Source organism: Equus quagga, chromosome 11 (assembly GCF_021613505.1).
Source record: "Equus quagga isolate Etosha38 chromosome 11, UCLA_HA_Equagga_1.0, whole genome shotgun sequence".
Taxonomy (NCBI): domain Eukaryota; kingdom Metazoa; phylum Chordata; class Mammalia; order Perissodactyla; family Equidae; genus Equus; species Equus quagga.
Window position 1 is genome coordinate 411025 of NC_060277.1, and position 19606 is coordinate 430630.

At 46.9% G+C, this 19606-nt stretch overlaps 1 protein-coding gene across 4 annotated transcripts in view; it reads left to right on the top strand.

Moving 5' to 3' along the window:
* The window catches only part of NHSL1 (NHS like 1), a 124014-nt gene that overhangs the window by 45703 nt on the left and 58705 nt on the right, over positions 1-19606 (top strand). Inside the window, exon 1 of one of the 4 annotated variants that reach the window (XM_046675291.1) lies at positions 17260-17413. The exons of the other annotated variants lie outside the window; for them this stretch is intronic. Within the exon in view, the coding sequence (XP_046531247.1) occupies positions 17356-17413 (58 nt within the window). The 5' untranslated portion in view covers positions 17260-17355. Of the gene's footprint in view, positions 1-17259; positions 17414-19606 lie in introns of those variants that run through there. 4 annotated transcript variants of the gene reach the window in all.

Below are 19606 nucleotides of genomic sequence, written 5' to 3' on the forward strand. Positions count from 1 at the left end.
TGACGGCGAGTCGATGTGTTCATAGGAGGTGACAGTGTCGATGTGCTTGTAGGAGGTGACAGCGTCGATGTGCTTGTAGGAGGTGACAGTGTCGATGTGCTCATAGGAGGTGACAGCGTCGATGTGCTCATAGGAGGTGACAGCGTCGATGTGTTTGGGGCTTCTCCTGGCCTCCGATGCTGAGTGCTGTTCCTCGGCTTCTGATTCAGGAAGCTCAGGTGTAAATATCTGTATTTCTAGACTTGAATCAAAACTGCGACATAAAAGACTACAAATCCCCATTGACTCTAGAGCCTAACAGTGGTTTTTCTTCACTAGAACTTGCCGGAAGTCCTGTGCAGGTTCTGCCTTGGGCTTGCTCCCGCCACCCCACTTCTCTCAATCCCGCCGCCCAGGAAGCACCTCACCTCCTGGGCTCCAGCCAGACCCTCGCTGAGCGGGATGCCTGAGAGCTGCCAGGTGGCCGCTGTGTGGCCGTTGGGTCTGCAGGTGGGCCCGTCTCTGGCCTTGGCTCCTGGACTCCTGGAGCCCAGACTTGCGTGTGTCTGAGCTGACCCGCAGGTGGCAGCAGCAGGTGTGGCTGATTGTCCTGGTGTGGCCGAAGCACTTGTCCTCTGGCCTCTGGAGGTTCTGAAATCTCCTTATCGTCCCTTAAAGCCCCTTTTGCTTCATGTGAAGAGTAGAGCCTGTTTGCGTCTGAGATGCCGGCCTCCCCCTCACAGCTGCTCTGACGGGCGCTGGCTGGCTGGCGTCAGTCATCCTACGCGCTTTCCCTAAATTCTGTTAGTGGTCCAATGTCCTCGCGTGCTCTTTATCAGAGTTTATCCCATATTTCTTCAGAGTCATGTTAATTAAGATTGGGAAAAGTCAGCATTTTAAAAATAAATATAGAGAATGTGTTTTTTTTCCAATTATGGGCTTTGATCACGACCATACAGTTTATGCAAACCCTAGTCTTAGGGAAAAATCAGTGGTCAAAGTAGGAAATAATCAGGAACTAAAACACTCACTCAAAATTGCCCAACGATGTGAAATCGAGAGACGAGTGTGACCAGAGGCTCCCACATCCACAGGGGAGGGTACCCCACCCCGGCTGCCAGCGTCCTGCCTAATCAGAGACAGTGTTTCAGAGGCCCAGAGAGTTCTGGTTCAGCCAAAGTTCAGCCGGGAATCACTGACACAAGGAGGACAGACTGTTTGCCTTGTTCCGTTTTCCATCAACATCAGTTTGCCCTGGATTTATAGAATTTGCCTGCGTTTTCAGTTCAGTTTTCCTTTGTCTCAAGCTTTTATAGAACATGGATCACCATCCTGCGTGGAAACTCTTGACGTTTGACTATCGCTAACTCTGCGAGGTCTGAGCTCTTTGACTCGATGGGGAGGGCTCCTCGCACTGGTCCTGCTGATGGTTCTGGCCATGGTCCCTGGCCCCACGAGCCAGCCTGGTCATCCCGCCGGGCCAGCAAGTTGTCTCAGGCAGGTTCAGCTGCGGACAGCAGTGTGAGCAGAAGGGGATTTAGCACAGAGTGTAGAGATCACTTGGCGAGCTTGGGGAACCAGGAACACCTGTGCAGAATGGGCTCACCAAGGGAACTGTCCCCCTACCTCAGTCAGAAGGCCACACCACCTCATCAGAGTGCGTGCCACCTCCCTGCCTGCCAGCCCCACGGCGGGGGGCCTGGACAGCGAGGCTCCGTGGCCACTCCTGCTGCAGCATCTCCAAGGTCGGAGCACCAGCAGTACCAGGGCAGCAGGAGTCGGCCCAGGTCCGTGGCCATGGTTGCCAGTGCGCCAGCTTTGCAGACGTGGGAGCCAGGTGGAGGGGGTCACATGTGGCGCACTTTCCAGGGCAGTGTGACCAGGGCTGTGGGAGGCAGCCTGCACCCTCCATCGTGCACAGGACTCAGTTTCCCCACACAGACGATTCATCTCTGCCTTTGGCCTGAGCTCTGTTGTCCAGGTAGAGTGTGTTTTGTATCTTCTCCATCCAGCAGACCTGTCTTCACCCATCAGGGTCCAGCTCACACGTCACCTGCCATGTGTTCTCCCTCTTAGAGGGGATCCTCTGTTAGAATGTGTTCTGTTACCCTTCATTGTATCTTTCTTCCATCAAACAGAATTCCTTACAGACAGGAATAGAGGATCCATTAATTTTGTCATTCATTCAACAAACTGGCATCTCCAGAGCCGATAAAGGCTGAGTTCTGTCCTCAAGGAGGGAAGGTCCTGTAGGGAGACAGACAAGCACAGTGATGGGGTGGGCGACCGCGGTGCTGGGGCCAGAAGGCTCCTGAGGGCAGGCTGCTTGTCTTTTGTCTCCAGGGTAGAGCAGTGATCCATGTGCGGCGTCATCAGCCAACACGTCACAGCCGGAAGTAGTTTTTGAAATGAATTTCTGTCTCTGGTTCAACTGTGACACTTTAACGTTAGTTATTTTTAAAGATTTTATTTTTCCTTTTTCTCCCCAAAGCGCCCCCGGTACATAGTTTCATACTGTAGTTGTAGGTCCTTCTAGTTGTAGCATGTGGGACACCGCATCAGCGTGGCCTGATGAGTGAGGCCATGTCCACCCCCAGGATCTGAACCAGCGAAACCCTGGGCTGCCAAAGTGGAGTGCGTGAACTTAACCACTTGGCCACGGGGCCAGCCCCTAACATTTGTTATTTTTAATGTCAGAGGGCAAAGCTGAATTCTCCAGAGCTCATTTTGTTTAAACTGTTCCTTTTCTTCCTGTAATTCATTCTTTTGTAAGATATTGTCAATTGCCTGCTGGCTGTGAGTCAGATCTGTGCCCGGCCCATGGACCCCGAGGGCCCGGCAGCCATGGCCTCTGTCCATGGTCCAGATTGTGAGTCCGATGGGAGATGAGGTCACTCACAGTTGACTACATAGCTGCGGTGGTGGTGCTGGAGAGGAGAACGGGTGGACGCGGAGAGGACAGGAGGAGAGGACGGGAGTGGACGCGGCCAGAGGGTCGGGAGGGTTTGCTCTCCTGAGGAACTGGCAGCAGTGTGGGACCCGAGCAGGATGGAGAGGGAGCGGGAAAAGAGGCTGTCCCCCCTTTGCTGTTTCTACGTAACAACCCAGAGAGTCTTCTCCTTTCACACTTCCTCTCCCGTTCCCCACCCACCCCTGTAATCATGTGATTGCCAATATAATGGGATTCCAGAAAACAAACTCCAATTTCAACACACAGGGAAGCTTTTCAAAGTAGGACTTGCATTCATGAGGTGAAACAGCCATTATCTCCGTGGAAATTTCTGGTTAGTGTTTGAAGCCAGTTCTTGAGGGAGGTGTATGCAGAGGGTTCTAGCTGTTCCATAGTTAACTGTGGGGCAAATGCTTTTCCATTCTCTGGCTCTGTCCCTCCCTCACGCATTCCATGAAGATGGGTGATGGTCCCCTTTCTTGGACCCGCCCATGAATGTCACTTGTTGTCACGTTGTATCAAGTTGCAGAGCGCTGGATTCTTGGGCCCCGAGGTGCTGTGCAGAGTGAGCTGCGTGGTTTGGCACTGGCCCTCGAGGAGCTCACGAAAATAGCAGGGCGGGTGCCGTGTGTAGAACACACAAAGCATTAAGCCAAAGAATTTAGAAAACGTTTTAATCAACCTAAGAATGGATCATGATGCCAGAGCATGAGTGGAGTTTTTTAGGAAACCCTAAGTGCAGTTTATTAGGAAAGCAGGAAGAAAGTAAGTTCGTTGTGGAGAACGGAGGCAGCTTTGGGGAAACCCACCAGACAGGGCGGGCTGAGGGAGGCTGCTCCTTGATCAGGGCGGGAGTCTGAGACCCACCCCTCCCACCTCGTAGACCTGAGAACTTCGGGCTCCTCTGGAGCCATCCTCTGCCCAAGACCTCGGTAACCATGGGCCGCTGGGACGTTTTGGGAAGCCCCACATGTCTTGGTTCTCTCTGAATGCAGCATTTACACTGCCATTCAGCACATCTAGTTTGGGTGCGTTCCTGTCGAATTGTACAGGAAGCTGTTTGTGGAGCTCGACAGCTGCAGAAAGAACAGCCTTTTGGGGGGGTAAACACAGTTTCAGCAAATGTGGAGTTGTTGGGACGGGCAGTTATGACAAGGAAGCCATGACAGGAGGAGTGCGGCCCCTGAGGGGCAGCGAGTGCACCCATGTCCAGGGGGCGTCCGGCTGGAGGGGCTCCCTGGACGCTCCGAGGCTGGTTTCGATGATGAACGTCACCTGTTGTCTGGAGTCTACGGCTGATCCCTCCATCCTGGGGGGACAGTTGGTGGGTATTTCTCCTCAGAAAACAGTTATACTAATTAAATTCCAGTCAGATTAAAACTGATTGTGAGAAACGTCAAGACGAGTCTGAAAGAGGGCACATATTTTAGGACGCCCTCGATGGCTGAATGTTTACCTAGGTGAATGTGGTTTGCTAACAGAACCGATGTGGCAGCTTCATTTGGACTAGTTTTACCATATAATGGTTTGTATAGATTTCCACTCATGGGAAGAGGGTGTTTCAGATAAGTGATAAAATGGACCGAGCTGCCTTCTTTGAGAGGGTTTGGGAAAACCATTTGGTGTTGTAAGAACCCACCTGTTATATTTTCTCCCCAAATATCTTACTTTTCTACTGGTTCAGGAAAAACATTGCTTGCCTTTGTGTTCATTGTCAAATTCCTATAGTCAGTTATACCCGCCTTCACCTTTTTTCTTTAGTGAAAAAAAGCCAAAAAAGACCCCAGAAAAGAAAAAAAAACCACAATGAATCAAATTATGAAATATTTGCACCTGTCTGTACAATTCTAAGCTTCATATTTTTGGCTGAATGTTAAAAACGTCGTTAGGTGCCTGAAGAAGACTGTGATGCTAATATTTCCTAACATGATTTTATTTGCTAAGACGTGAAGAATTCATTATTATTTTTTCTGCTTTCTATTTGGAACGCCCATGATGCTGATGGGAGGAGATAAGTGTATCATTTTTGTGGAGCTGGTGGCCAGCCATAACGTAGTGTTAGTGTCACTGTTTGGGTTGCCACTTAGTGCTTCTCGGATTCTGTGTGGGTCTAATGATGAGGGCTCTGCAGCCCGCATGCCTTCCCCTGTCCAGCTGTGCCTGGTGGCACTGCCCTCGGGGGGCAGGGGGGCGGGGGGCATGCCTTCAAGCACCGCAGCCGCATCTCTGTGCAGAAATCCACACGGTGAAGTCCTTGTTTAGAATATTAGTTACTAGAATTCAGAGATACTGAGTGTATGTCTCCAGACAATAATTGATGTTTTTATTCTTGTCTCTTGTTCTCACGTGTTATTTACTTATGAAAAATGCTCTCATCTTTTTGAGTTGAAAAGGAAAATCAGTGAAAGACTACTAAAAATTGAGTTTTACAGGAAGGTTTTATTCAAAAGCCTTTGCCTGACTTTAATGAAAGCTCCTTACTCTCTGGACTAATTTTTTTTTTTTAAGTTTGGGACCTGGGCTAACATCTGTCACCAATTTATTTTTTCTTCTTCTTCTCCCTAAAGACCCCCAGTACATAGTTGTATATTCTAGTTGTAGGTCCCTCTGGTTGTGCTGTGTGGGATGCCACCTCAGCATGGCCTGATGAGTGGTACCACGTCTGCCCCCAGGATCTGAACCAGCGAAACCCTGGGCCACTGAAGCAGAGCGCACAAACCCAACCGCTTGGCCATGGGCCGGCCCCTGGACTAATTCTAAACCCCATTTTGTGCCAGGCTGACCTTCCTCTGCTCCTGCTGCGGCACTTCCAGCATAATTACAAACCTTCATAGCATCGTGCTTGATAACAAGCTACAGTTTCTCTGTTTGAAGAATCCTGCTGCTGTTTGTTCAGTAGTTTAGGACAACGTAAATTTTTTTGAAAAAAACCATCACTAATGAGATAAATATTATCCTCACCCAGATCAGCCTTTACCGTTACTAGAAAACCAGACACAGCAGAGACATTTAACTTAAGTATTGCTGTCAGTTCATCAGGGAACCAGCACGGTCTGTCTTAATTTGCCTAATTATCATTTTACGTGTGAACCAGCTGGCCTCTTAACAGAAGCAGCTGATCACACCCACTTACTAATTGTAGCACTTCTCTTAGCCATGTGTGAAGCAATGTAAGCAATCCCAGGAGAGAAAGGAAAACTGAACAGTTCTTTGTTCCAGTGCTTACAAAATAATTGGGAAGAACTTAAGTAATGATAAATCTGATTTCCCTTTGGTCATTTAAAATTAAAGTATTTTTTGTATTCCTGGACAATGTAGTTTCGGAATCATCTCTCCACGTTAAAACACTCTCCTTTGGGTTCCTCGTTGTAAGATTTTCCCTTTGGGTTGTAACTGATGTGGACCTCTTTTTTCTTAGCTGTAGTTACTCAGTTACACGAAGCTGCCCCCTCACTGATTCAGAAACCTTCCTATAACCCAGGGGTGCTTCTCTAACTGGAGGTTGGTTGCAGACACTAGGTAGTTTATGAATATTCCCAAATCTGTCTAAACTAGGGCTCTGGAGGGGCGCAGAGATTGTAGCATCTGGTCTTTCTTTGGTGGAAGAGGGACATTGTTTGCAGACTTGACCACTAACAGGAGTGTTTTAGGCCAGAGCCTTTTCTTCAAGCTCCTTGGTCAACAGACAGCAGGAGGATCAGTTTCCCTGCAAGGGTTCTGGTGAGTGGGCAGCGGCCCCCTGTGGATGGTGACTGTCTGCTTCATTTTCTCAGATCTCCCCAATCTTGACTAGGAAGGCTTCCTTGCTCTCAATTTTTTTCTAAGTAGAAAATTCTTCTCAAGTATGGATTCCTTGTGGGTTTTGTAATACCACCAATCTAGCGGGTCCATAATATTGTCCAATTTAAAAGCTACAAGAGAGCCCAGGATTTAAGGCCCTTTGGCTAGTCACATGGCCGTTAAATTAGATCTCTAAGATCATCTCATTGTACTTTGGCTTCTCGTTCCACAAGCAGGTGCTTTTTTCTTCCCTGAAGATTTTAGAAGAAAGATTGCATTGATTCTTCTTTTCTTTTCAAATTTTAAGATTACTTTCCCTTTTTTTAAATAAAAGGATATAATTATGTTTAAAGGGCACAGAAAATATATTTTAATTCCCAAGTGATTGAAAATTATTCTCTTCTCTAAGATGTGCTGAACCCTTAACACACGTCCAGAAAATCTGTTTGATGACTGAACTGGGACAGTAGAGGGAGCTGCCTTTGCAGTTGAACTGACTGCAGCTCCGCTCTCGGGCAGTGTGTCTGCTGAAGCAGCCTCGGGCGCCCTCCATAGGCTGAGTGACCACGTCGGATGAGTCGGTACCACGTGGGTGGATGGACAGGCCTGTGCAGCATGTCGTGGAGAAGAACTGGTTCAAGTGTGAGAGGCTCACATTTGTGAAATTCTTCATTCTCTTTCCACAAGACAGACAGGCTTCACTTTTCAAGGAAGTTGTCCTTGAAGTCAAATGACATATATTTTTGAAATAGAGAGTTTCTAGAGCTTTGTGAAGGCATGCTTCTTAAGGGAGGTTAATATTTGAATTATCCCTTAAGAAATGAACAGGCCTGTCGGGGGGAGGTCAGGGGTCGAGCCTCCCAGGCTGAGGAGCAGCAGGTGCTGAGGAGCAGCAGGTGCTGAGGTGCAGAGATGGGTATGTGGAGCCGTGGAGCCCCGCCCTCTCTAGTGAAGGCCGAATACATGGACTGTCGAGAGCTGGGGCAGGAGATGAGCATTTGCTTGCTGCTGGCCACTCTGTGGTCCACCGCGGGTCACTTATGCTGTAAAATAACAGAGTAGGCTGGACGCAGCTCAGACTCTTCAGCTGTAGCTCCCGCGGGGCCGATGAAAGTGCCCCTTTCCATTTGCCTGTGCCAGGCCCCTGGGCACTGTTATTCCAACCTGATGGTCCGTTCCCTCCACAAAGCTCTCCCCCGCCAACCCCACCCCGTGTCCAGGTCTGCATTGTCCCCTCCTGCCTCTGGGCGACAGGGCTCCCCTCTGTCCTGCAGGCGGGGTGGGCTTGGAATGCGGGTCAACGGGGCCCCTTCTGTGTTTTGGGCATTTGACTGGGGTTTCTTTTTTTGTGCCATGTTCTCTGTCTGCCTCGCCTTTCATTTGGCGCATGAACATTGTGGCTTCACTAAGCTAGTCACAGGGAGAGCAGACGTTGTGAAGTTGAAATTGACCAAGCAGATGGTAGCAATGGTTTTAGATTAAATTATTAACTAGATCTGCAGCAGAAGCCTTTAGCTTCAACATGTGCAGAGTAAAGGGTGTTTCTTCACATCAGAATTAGTTGGCAAAGTGGATGCCAGATCAAGTTCCTTCTAAAGAATTGACACACTGTCATCTCCTAAGATTCCCCTTTGCAGTTCCAGCCCCTTCCTCCCAGATACTGAAGGAGAGATTTCCATTTGTCTTGTTTTCAATATGCCGTATGATTCATCATTAAAAATTAATTCAGAAGCATAAGAACGAAAAGATCATTGTACCAATGGAGTTCTCAAATAGTGATTTTTAATGTACTTTTTGTGAAATAACATGATTCATGGGACAGTTGAAGTAATTCTTCATGAGCATCTGTCATCAGACACGTTTCCATTCTGTGGACAATATCTCTACGTTACTTTTTAAACGTGTGTGTGTGTTAACCTCATTATGCAACTGTAAAAATCATAAGAATAAGACGACACCCGGTATGTATTCAGATTTCTCCACCTGTCTAAAAAAGGCTTTTCCTTATGCTGTTTTCTCCAAAACTTGTATCCCATCCAGGATCTTACATCTGGCTGTGATGTTCCTTAAATCTCTTACTCTGGCACATTTCCTTATTGTTGTTATTGTTTAATGACTCATTGGAGGTGCTGGACCAGCACAACGTCCACTTATATTTGATCGTTTTTGCTTTTTCCTCTAACTCCAGTTCCCTGTAAACTGGAAAAATTTAACTTGTCAGAAATGTTTACCTTGAATTTTGCGTGGGTGGCGTTCATGCACATCAAGGGCACAGTGTACTGTCCCATCAGAGGCCATGCAGTCAGGGTGGTGGCCCTTGTGCTATGTGTTGGCTTCACTAGTCATTTTATAGGGCAGCTCGTCAGTGATGGCCTGTGACACTAGCAAATGAATCACAGAAAAGTAGATGTTTTAAAGTGTGTGGGATCTTAAACTGGAGAAGATTGATTCTTCAGTCACAAGTGACCAGCTCCTCTTTTGGTTTGTTCCTAATCAATTAAATGCCAAATAGCAAGAACTATAGTCAATTCAATTTGTCTAGAATAATATAAAGTATATTTTTTCATCTGTGGTGGCAGATACCTAAGGCTATTTTTTAACATCAGATGTTACAATTATATTAACAAATGACTTTTATTGTAGACTTTTAGAAAATCTCTTAATTGCAAAATTTTTTCTCTGAAATTCAACTTTATCTGGGCATCTTGTATTTTATCTGGCAGCACTGTTTTTAAAATTCACTCTTATTTACTCATTTATTGATTGTATGCATTCATCTGTCTGTATTGTTAATTTGCTTTTGCAGCTTCAATATGATTGTTATTTGATAGATAAGAATTATAGACTGTATGTAATCACTCTCAATCTGAAAGTGTTGATAAAAACATGAGACATAATTCTTACCTCTAAAAGTTACCGTTATGGGAAAACTTTGTTCCTTAATAAGCAGAGGACAGACCTGAGTTTATCTATTCCTAAAGCAGCATTATTAGTGGTTAGTAAGTAGACTGTGTTGCTAGTTAAGTTTTGGAAATCTCTTATGACTGCGTTTTGTCGTATGGGCCAGGGGCTTCTGTTGGGTCCCTGCTGCTCTGATCCTTTCCAGTGAGTCCAAAAAGCACAAGAATCAATGGGTGTGTCTGTGGATTGAAAAACTGTGTTTTGTGTGTTTCAACCATGCATAAAATAAACACCTAAACTAGCTGAGTTGTGTACAGTCTTCCCTTTCAGATGTTAAGCTTGATTTTTAAAAATGGCCTAAACAAATCAATAGTCAGTAAAAGCACTGTTTATAGATAAGCTTGGGCTGAGAAATTTTTTGAAGAGTTAAATTCCTTTGAGAAGTGCTTAAAATGGCCACTTATTACACAGCTCTGACCAGAACTCCATTGTGTCTGATTTTTCTTTGCTTTCCCTCCCTTTCCAACTTAGAAGACATCAGTGATCTTTCTTAAGTATACGTTCCATTTTCAATTGATCAAGGATTTGAATTTCGTGTAGTTGATGTGTATATATGTATATGTGTATATATGTCATGTGACATAATTTTGCCTTGTTTCTGCCTCTAACGCCTGTGTACAGGATTTCAAAATGTCCCTTTTTAGTAAATAGTTTAACAAAGTTTGTGAAAGTTTTTGCTTTCAAAATGAAGACTTGAATGCGCTGAGTGCATTTACTGCCCCTGGAGGCTAAGGCCTGGTCTGTGAGTCCTGGCTGCCTTAAACAGCTCAACTCTTAAGAAGCTTTTAGGTCTAAACATATAATCTTTGGTCCTTAATAAAAATAAAACGTATATTTTAAGGTTGTTCTGAAGATGAAAGCATGTGTGGTAATGGAGTTGTTTATTAAGCGGCTAGGGCTTCATTTTCTTTACTTTTCTACCTTACGTATGTAGTAGTTCCTGAAACATACTACAGGCTGTGAACTAGGGGCCGAGATAACCCAGGGAGTTGTAGAGGTCACCTCGGTGGGAAGGGGCTCCGACCCCCTCTGCCTCGGCCATGGCGGCCCCATCCCCGGTTCCCCACCTGCCTTTGTTCAAGCCCGGCCTTCAAAGGCACTGGGATCTCTAACATGCAACTCTGGCCACACAGCTTTCCCTCTGACACTCCCACCAACTAAATTCACCCCTGTGGCGAGCATGGCCCCCAGGGCCTGCCTGTGTCTCCACCTCCTTGGCCGCCTCCCCCCCCCGGAGACCGCACAAGCTCTTACGGAGGCGGCTGCACACCCCTGTTGTCCGTGGCTGCCTCCCCACTCTCCCCCCCCCCCAGGCCCCTCCTCTGCACTCACATCCGGTTGCTTCTGATGAGGGCGGGCCCTTTGTCATCTCGCCTGTTAACATTAACGTCACATCTTACCTCTGCCCCTGACTTACTTATGCTTTTATTGTTTTTATCTCCTTGGGTGTGTCATCCCGCTGGACTGTGACCTTCCGAAGGTCAGTGGCCAGGTCTGATTGACTTTTGACCTGGGTGGCTAACACAAGGCAGCTAAGCACTTGAGGTAGAACTGCCGAGTGGTTGAACAAAATGCGCAGTTACAGTGGAAACTTTCAGAATGTGTATGACTTTGCAAAACATTCCTGTGTCTCTTCGTTAGTATGTTATGTACGTACTCCTGGGAACTAATCCAATAATGTAGAAATAATCATGATTCCTAGAAGAAAAATTTTAAATGTTACTTAGAAGTAAGATTCATTTCAATGAAAGATTAAGCAGAAATGTTGGAACTTTGTGAATAAGGATGCAAATATTTGTACGATAGTAGTAGTAGTAGAATTTCAAAATCCTGGACCAGAGGATAAGCCACTGGGATTGTTGAAGTGATGTCACAGCATATTTCTCTTTGTAATATCTGACAGTGTTTTTAGAGACCAGTGAATATAATTATTAAGTATTTGACTCTGTGTCCTAATAAGGGCTTCTGTGTGATACGTGAACTTGAATGTGCTAACTGAAGAATTCTTCTCAGGCCTTTATGTGCTCACGAGGGAGGGGTCTGGACCCTGAGTCTCACCTGGCTCTGACGAGCATGAGCTTCCAGAGCTCAGCTTTCTTGTTTTCAACCGGAGATGAAATTTACCTGTCTGATTCACTGAAAAATCAACTATGGGCCCAGCAGAAATGGGAGATTCTTGATAAGCAGCTGGGTTTGGGGGAGCAGGATGGCTGAAGCTGGACGTTCCACTCGAGGGAATGTGAGATTTGAGTGGAGGTTAGTGGTATGGAGCTGGAAGACAGAGGAGTGGACGGCGAGCAAGAGGGGGCAGGCCCAGCAGATGCCTGCACAGAACCTTAAGGCATGGGTCGCTTGGCGAACCATCTGGTTGTCCGCAGCTACGCGGCCTGCTATTGCGCGCAGCCTGAGAGCAGTGTAGACAGCAGATGAGAGCGGTGCAGCAGCGTTCCCTCCCAGCTTTGTTACCAGACACTGAAATTGGAGTTTCATATCGTTTTCGCAAGTCAGGAAATCTTCTTCTTTTAATTTTTTTCATCCCTTTAGAAAGGGGCCAGGAAGGGCCGTAATTTGCTGACTCTGCCCTTACACCAGCAAAATCATGAAGGTTTCTGGGGGAAAATAAGTCAATAGCATAGGATGGAAGTTGAAGGACCAGCTCTTTGAAGGTCATTGTGATGCGGGGTCGGTGAGCCGAGGAGTCGAAAGAAAGATTTCTTGGACTCTCAAGATCTGGCAGTAGTGCTCTTTTATTTAGAGAATAGTATGGAATAGCATGGGGACAGGGCCCATGGGCAGTCAGAGCTTCTGCTGCCACCACTTCTGCTGCCCCCGCTGGCATGGGGACAGGGCCCATGGGCAGGCAGAGCTCCTGCTGCTGCCCCGAGTTGAGGGTTAGGGCTAATTTTATAAGGCATGGGTATGTGAGTCATTTCTTTACAAGATAAAGGAAAAAACATGAAAAAAAAGTTAAAATGGTACCAGTGCAGGTGGGGTCTGGTCATTGGGTGATCCCATGACTTTTAGACAAGAATCAAATCGGATTAAGTAAAGGTTAGAAAGGTTAAAAGCCACCACCCTAAATCAGTTACATGAGATTGCCAGACAGCAACCAACTTAAGTTCTTGCCTCTGGCGTTAAGAGTTTCTAGAGATAAGGCCATCCCCTTTCTTCCTGGCACAGAGAGGGAGGCATCTTTACAGATAGAGGTTTCCCTTAGAAATGTAAAGCTTTTCCAACAAAGGGACAAGCAAGCAAATTCCACTCCTTGGAGCCTGCTTCTCATCTGTAGTTTTAAAAGTAACCAGCTTAAAAGTCCTCATCATAAACCGTTTTAAAATTAAGCAGCCTAAAAATCCTCATCAATTGCAGGTTTGTCAGGATGCAGAGAAGGAGCTGTCAGATGTGGGAGAGGACCAGGGGCTGCAGGGTTGACCAGGAGGAGCTTATGGGCCGGGTTGTCAGGAGCGTGTGATTAAAAAGGTACGTTGAGGAGGAGAGAGATCACTGGTGCTGGGCAGGAGTTCACTGCAACCACTGAGGACTCTTTAAAAACTATTAGAGGGAGACTTCAAGGCTGTAGAAAAGTAATAGGAGCATGAAAGCTGGAAGTGGTAGGTTAGCGCGTCAGCTGAGCCCAGGAGAGAGACAGCTGTGGGCTGCTCCCTTCTGAGACAGCACGGCTCTGCGTGGCGCTCACAACTGCCTGATCTTCCATGATGTTTCTTCGTCGACCTGACACTATGCTCACCACATGCCAGGTGCTGCTCTGAGTGCTTTGCCAGTGATAACCACCACTGCTCTTGATAACCTTGTGTAGGGGAGGAAGACATTTCCTCTTCCCAAATGTGGGTTCATCTGGCCGGAGAACGAATTAAATCCACATGAGACAGAATAGCAAGAGAAAATTAAACAAAGCTTTATGAGGAACCATGGCCCAGGGCCTTTCTTCCCGAGGGAAGAAAGGGCACCCAAGAAGTGGGGTGCACATAGTGGTTATATACCCCCAAACAGGGTGTTTCACATGTGATTGAAATGTCCCTCCCACAATAGTCACAAGATTGCCCTGTCAGCACAGTGCTTGATGGACACAGCAGGTAGTGGTCTGCTATCTCGGTGGGCGTAGCAGGAGGCAAGTCTATCGTCCGGAGCTGGGTGGTCACAGGTGAGCGCAGCAATCAGTTCCTAGCCTAAGGAAAGATGCTTAATCCTTAAGAAATGCCAACGTTGGGAGGGGGAGGGAAGTCAGTTACAGGAGGTTACCAGACAAGCACAATAAAATGCAGATTTAAGTCCTTGCCTTTGGTATTGATTAAGAGTTTCTAGAGAGAAGGTCAACTCCTTTCTTCTTCCTGGTACAGAGAGGGCGGCACCTTTTACAGATAGAGATTTAACCTTACAAATGTAAATGTGTCCTAACAAACGGCAAGTTCCATTCCTCAGAGCCTCCTTCCCTGTCCCAGTTTATCAAAAGCAATCAGCCTCAAATAATCCTGATGCCAAAGAGACATATCTTGGGGTGGCCAATTCCAGGTCCCCACACTTGCGACAGAGATCCTGTCATTCCGCCATTGCACAGGTGGGGAAGCCATGGTGTGGAGACGCCTCGCTAGTAAGTGGCCTGGAGGGGACGGCTCCAGAGCTGGCTCTTCACTCCCATGCTGTGCCATTGAGTTTCCCTTGTCTGGGATATGCTGTGTTAGAACTTTCTTTTTTAACTGCTGCTACTTTTTATTTTTGAGGAAGATTAGCCTTGAGCTAACATCTGCTGCCAGTCTTCCTCTTTTTGCTGAGGAAGGCTGGCCCTGAGCTAACATCCGTGCCCATCTTCCTCTACTTTATATGTGGGATGCCTGCTATAGCATGGCTTGCCAAGCAGTGCCATGTCCACACCTGCAATCTGAACCAGCCAACCCTGGGCCACCAAAGTGGAACATGGGAACTTAACTGCTGCGCCACCTGGCTAGCTTCAATTAACTGCTGCTACTTTTATGGCTAAAGTTGGAATAGGAAGGACCATGGATTTATATATTTTCTGTATAAATTGAGCAATTAGGAAATACTTCCATAAAAACATGGCTCTTTGGGGGCTGGCCCGGTGGTGTAGTGGTTAAGTTCGTGCTCTCCACTTCAGCAGCCTGGGGTTCGTGGGTTCGGATCCTGGGCATGGACCTACTCCACTCATCAGCCATGCTGTGGTGGCATCCCACATACAAAATAGAGGAAGATGGGCACAGATTTTAGCTCAGGGACAATCTTGCTCACCAAAAAAAAAAAAAAGAAGAAAAAGACTCTTCGGTAAACTGATATTGAGGCAATAATAAGCTCTTTCAAAACAGAACTTAATGTGTAACACAATACATGCGATAATTTATTTTGTTGTTACCTGAAGATCTGGACTTTAGCAGTTGAGGCAGCATGGAGTAATGCGTGGGGGCTGAGGCACCCGGCTTGCTGGGATGGAAGCCTGTTTCTGTCCCAGGACTCACAAGTGACTGGTGTGTGCCCAGGTGGTGGCGTCATCTTTACACAACTGGCCGCTGAATTCAGACTTGACATGAGCAAGATGGAAATTGCTGCCTGTGCGCCCCTTGCTGTGGCTCGTTTCCTAAGGGGGAGCACTCCTCTGACCACGCCCTGGGGGTTGGAAAGTCTCACCACCCACGAGTGTGTGTTTCTCTTAAGTTAGAGCGGAGGGGCTCACCTCAGATCATACTCTCTAGCGTCACCTCCTCAGGTTTGGCTCAGGCCTTGCCTCTTCTGCGAGGTCCACCCTGACTCCGGTTAGTGCTGCAGCCGGACCCCCACGCCAGGCCCTCGCCCTGTTGGACGGCCTTTGTCCGTCGCACTGACTGCCATCTGATACACCACACAGTCGTCGTTTATGGTTAGGCGGCGTGAGCCCTGGCGGGGAGGCCTCGCCCACGTGCCTGGGGGTGGCCTTGCGTGTGCTCACTGTTCACCTCGGATGCTGCCATTGAGCATGTGAAAAGCCTGTGCTGTTTGCAGGTGTGAGTCTGCGGGGTGCGGTTTCCCGCGCAGCCTGGGCGGTGAGCAGGCTCCTGTCCCGAAGGCCCCACCTGGCCGTAAGGCTGAGATGGGGGAGGTGGCTCGAGGTCGCCCGGTTGCTCTCGATCATAAACCCATTCTGAAGGGGAACTTTGCTCAGTACTTGAGCAGCTTTATGACTTGACTTCGGCTCCGTCGCTTCTCTGCCATCTGCCCGTGCAGTTACTTTAACCAAAGCTGTGTATAGGGTGAAAAACCCACATGGGAAATCTGTGGGAATGTGATAATGTGTGTGCTTTAGTTTGCTGTTTGTTTGCTTTGTTTTTGTTCTTCAAAAATAAGATTAAGGGGGGAAAGATTTGTGGAGGAATCGTCCAAAGCTTCCCCAGAGCCCCTGGTATGAACTTTATTCTTTGACCAAGAGCTTTTGTTATAAACTAACTGTTTCAATTAGTGCATTATTGCATTTTCCATCAGTCTGGCCCAAAGCTGTAAGGCAAGAGGCTGTGGGACGTGTTTCGGCACTTTCGCCGTGACGTGGAAGCAGGGAGAGAGAAGGGCTTCCCGTGCTCTGTGCTTTCATAACATTTCCTGATCACCGTTCTCTTCCATACTGTTCCTGTCCACTTACCCCGGCATATATTTTTCTAGTGCCTGCTGCGTATTTACTATTATTTCTGATTCTTCCCTCTCTGTTCTCTGAGGTTAATTGCCAATGGACAATTAATGGACAGCACAGTGTGTTCAAGTTAATGAGAAACCCAAAGGGTGTTTCTTTGAAGTTACTCTTCTCCCTCACAGGGAGGGGCTCATGAAATTGTTTTAAACTAGGCACTTCGATGATAATTGAATTTCAAATGCAGATTAAAGTGGTGAGGGTACTTTATCTAATTTCTTCTTTGGAGTGGAGAAGTTGGTTCTTTTTTTTTTTCACTTTGCAACAATTACAATGTTGATTCTCAGTCATTGGCAAATAAAGAGCTGGGTGAGAAGACTGGGTGGACTGATTTGCACGAAAATGCACCCGATGCATCTGCGGCTCCATGGAGACTCTGCTGCTTGTGAATGCTCCTTTGGTGTGGGAGGCAGACCCTGGGGACGTGGTCGGGAAACAATAGTTTGGCACTTTTCCCCCCAGATCAGTTCAAATGCCTGAATTAACTGAGAGTCAGGGAATCAACATGGACTTGCTCTAAGACTTGTTGGCTCTATGAAAAGTCTGATGTTCATAGTGGCCCAGTGAAAATGGGGAACACATTTGCTTCACCTTGACTTTCGGAGAGGAAAATCTGTGCTATTTTTTGAACTCCAGAGAGGAGAAACTTCTGATATGTTGGAGAGAGAAGTGGACACATGAGCCCAGAGGCAGAGAGGGTGGCGTGCTCGCCTGCAAGCGGGGACTGCTCTTAGCTTCTCTCTCTGCACCCGTCACTGGTGGCGCTCCGCCTCAAAGATTAGGTTTTACTGGGAGATTCTCAGGTTCAAGGTCTGCTAATGGTTTGTAACTGCCTGACAATAAGCCCAGCCCCAGAGTTACATCAGACCAGACAGATGTCTGAGGACTCGAGACGGAGCCAGAAAGTTAGCTCTGGAGCACACAGCTGCAGCTTGGCACCTGCCTGCTGGACTGAGCTTTCAGTGTGATTTGAATTTCTCAGTCCTATGTAGGCATCCTGGAGATGGTGATCTTCACTAATGCAAAGATCAAGTCTTTAATTAAACTTTTTAAGAAGAAAAGTAAGTAGTTTCTCTTCTCCCCACTTGTGTGTATGTGTGTGTATATGTACTCCTTCTGGAATTAGTGTGTGAAACAGTGTAATGAGAACAAGGTAACTCCATTCCCTACCAAGTCCTTCAAATACCTTCGACTTTTGTAACTCTAGGGCAGAATCATGTGATCTTAGCACTTCTTACTTATTTACGGTTGGGATTTTAGGCAAATTCACTTCTTCTGTGCTTCTCAAAAGAAGCCCTTTGAAGAAGAGGAAAAAGCCTTGTGATTTTGTCCACCTTGATGTGGTTTTGATTCTTTGGCTCCGTGTGCTGGGAGCCACTGTGTGGTCCATGACATATTTTTGGTGGGGACGATCCTCTGAAGCTCTGTTAGGTATTTTAGAGCTGTGTCTAGACTGATCCGTCACTGTCATAAAGAACACAGCGTTTGTGGTGTGACTTCACTGCCTATTTACCTGTGGCTTAAACTTCTCTGATCCAGTGCTTCTTCACTCCCTGGAAAGTATAATTTTTACAATATGTGGTTTTGTTTTTACATGGTTGTTGGTTGGGTTTAGTTCTATTTCTGGAGCAGTGATTCGAACTGGGTAAGTGTGGATGCAGTGCTGGTGAGGGCAACTTTGGAGTAGGCAACAAAGAGCGGCGTGCCGGCTCGTGGCCCGTGGCTGCCTGGTTCGCAGCTGCTGTGGGTGGACTGATTAAAGTCTGCGGGACAGGAGTCAGATACAGTGGGGAGACACTGCACTTTCACAGAGCCAGTGGGTAGCTGTGCAGTGGGGCCGACGGTGCCGTTACGCAGACGCAAACTCCATTATTGGGATTTGATTCATAACTGGCAAATAGGAAGAGTTTGAATTTTCAATATTTTCTAACTATGAAGTACAGCGATTCAATCTTTCAAATAAGCGGATGTCAGCACAAAACATCGTAGCAATTTCTGGGTACTCTTTGAGGGACATGGTGAGTTCCGCACTGTGCCGGATTCTCAGACACGGAAGTAAGAGCCGAGTCAGATTTTTGTGGATTCACGTATGAAGACTGATAGTCACACGCGCCACGCAGAGCGTCTGTTCAACGAGAGAGTGTGTGAAATGCCGGGTGCCCGCTTTACATGCTACTTTTGTCAGACCATAAAAGCAGGAAGCACACAGGACATTTCTGTGTTTAACTCAATGTCTAGTTCTCCATGTTTATTTTCCCATTTAGCAATTCATGGAGAAGGTGGGGTCGTCTAAGAGATGAATTACTTGGAGGTGAGGATTGTAGGATTTAGTGGCTGCAGATAAAATGGCACGTGAGCTGAGCGCTGATCTGTGGCTTGGGTTCCCATGGCGCTGGGAAAGGCCACGTTTCCTTCAGTGGTGGTTGTGAAGTCGGGCAGAAATCTAAAGTTAGAGCAATTTCACTGCCCCACAACAGCCATTCTTCACGTGAGTGATTTCGCGAGCTGAGACTTTGCCTGTGTTCGTTCATTTGATCTTTATAAGAAGTAGCTCTGATAGCTGTGCTGTGGGGCTCACTGAGTTAATTTTAAATGTGTTCAAATGGGTTCAATAGTTCATTGTGCCTGTTCACTTTACTTTGGGAATCTACTCTATGGTCTGGTTTCCGGGGCCTTGTTATGTTGTAAAGATGGGTGTGCCCAGGGCGCCCTCCCGCAGAGGCTGGGCTTAGGGAAGACTCGCCCCTGACTCGCCCGGTGGCGTCAGACCTGTTCCACCAGCAGACCCTCAGCACAGGGTCTCTCTCCTCTGCTTCTGTAGTCTCTCCCACACTCGCTCACAGCGGCGGATCTATAGAAAGTGTTAAAAAATGTTGTTGATGAATTTGTTGCTGTCAGCTTCATCTGGTGTCCTGTCTTAGGTTGTGTTGTCATGAAAAATGGAACAGAATAATAAATAAATAACTGAAATAGGGGGACGAAGGAAGATTATTATTATGACTGTCTATCATCTGGTGTTCTCATCTCCTTTGGTTGGCAAAATTCAATTCAATTGGGCTGTGTTGGAGAAAGTCAAGTGTATTGAATTTTCTTTTTTAGCACTTTCGTATAAAAGCCTTCCATGAAAGCAAGAAATACAGAGACAATTTTGTACACAAATTGATTTCCATTTCTTAGATATGTCATTTAAGTGTATTACATTGAATGTTTATGCTTAATTTTTTTTATTGTGTTCATAATAGTTTACATCATTG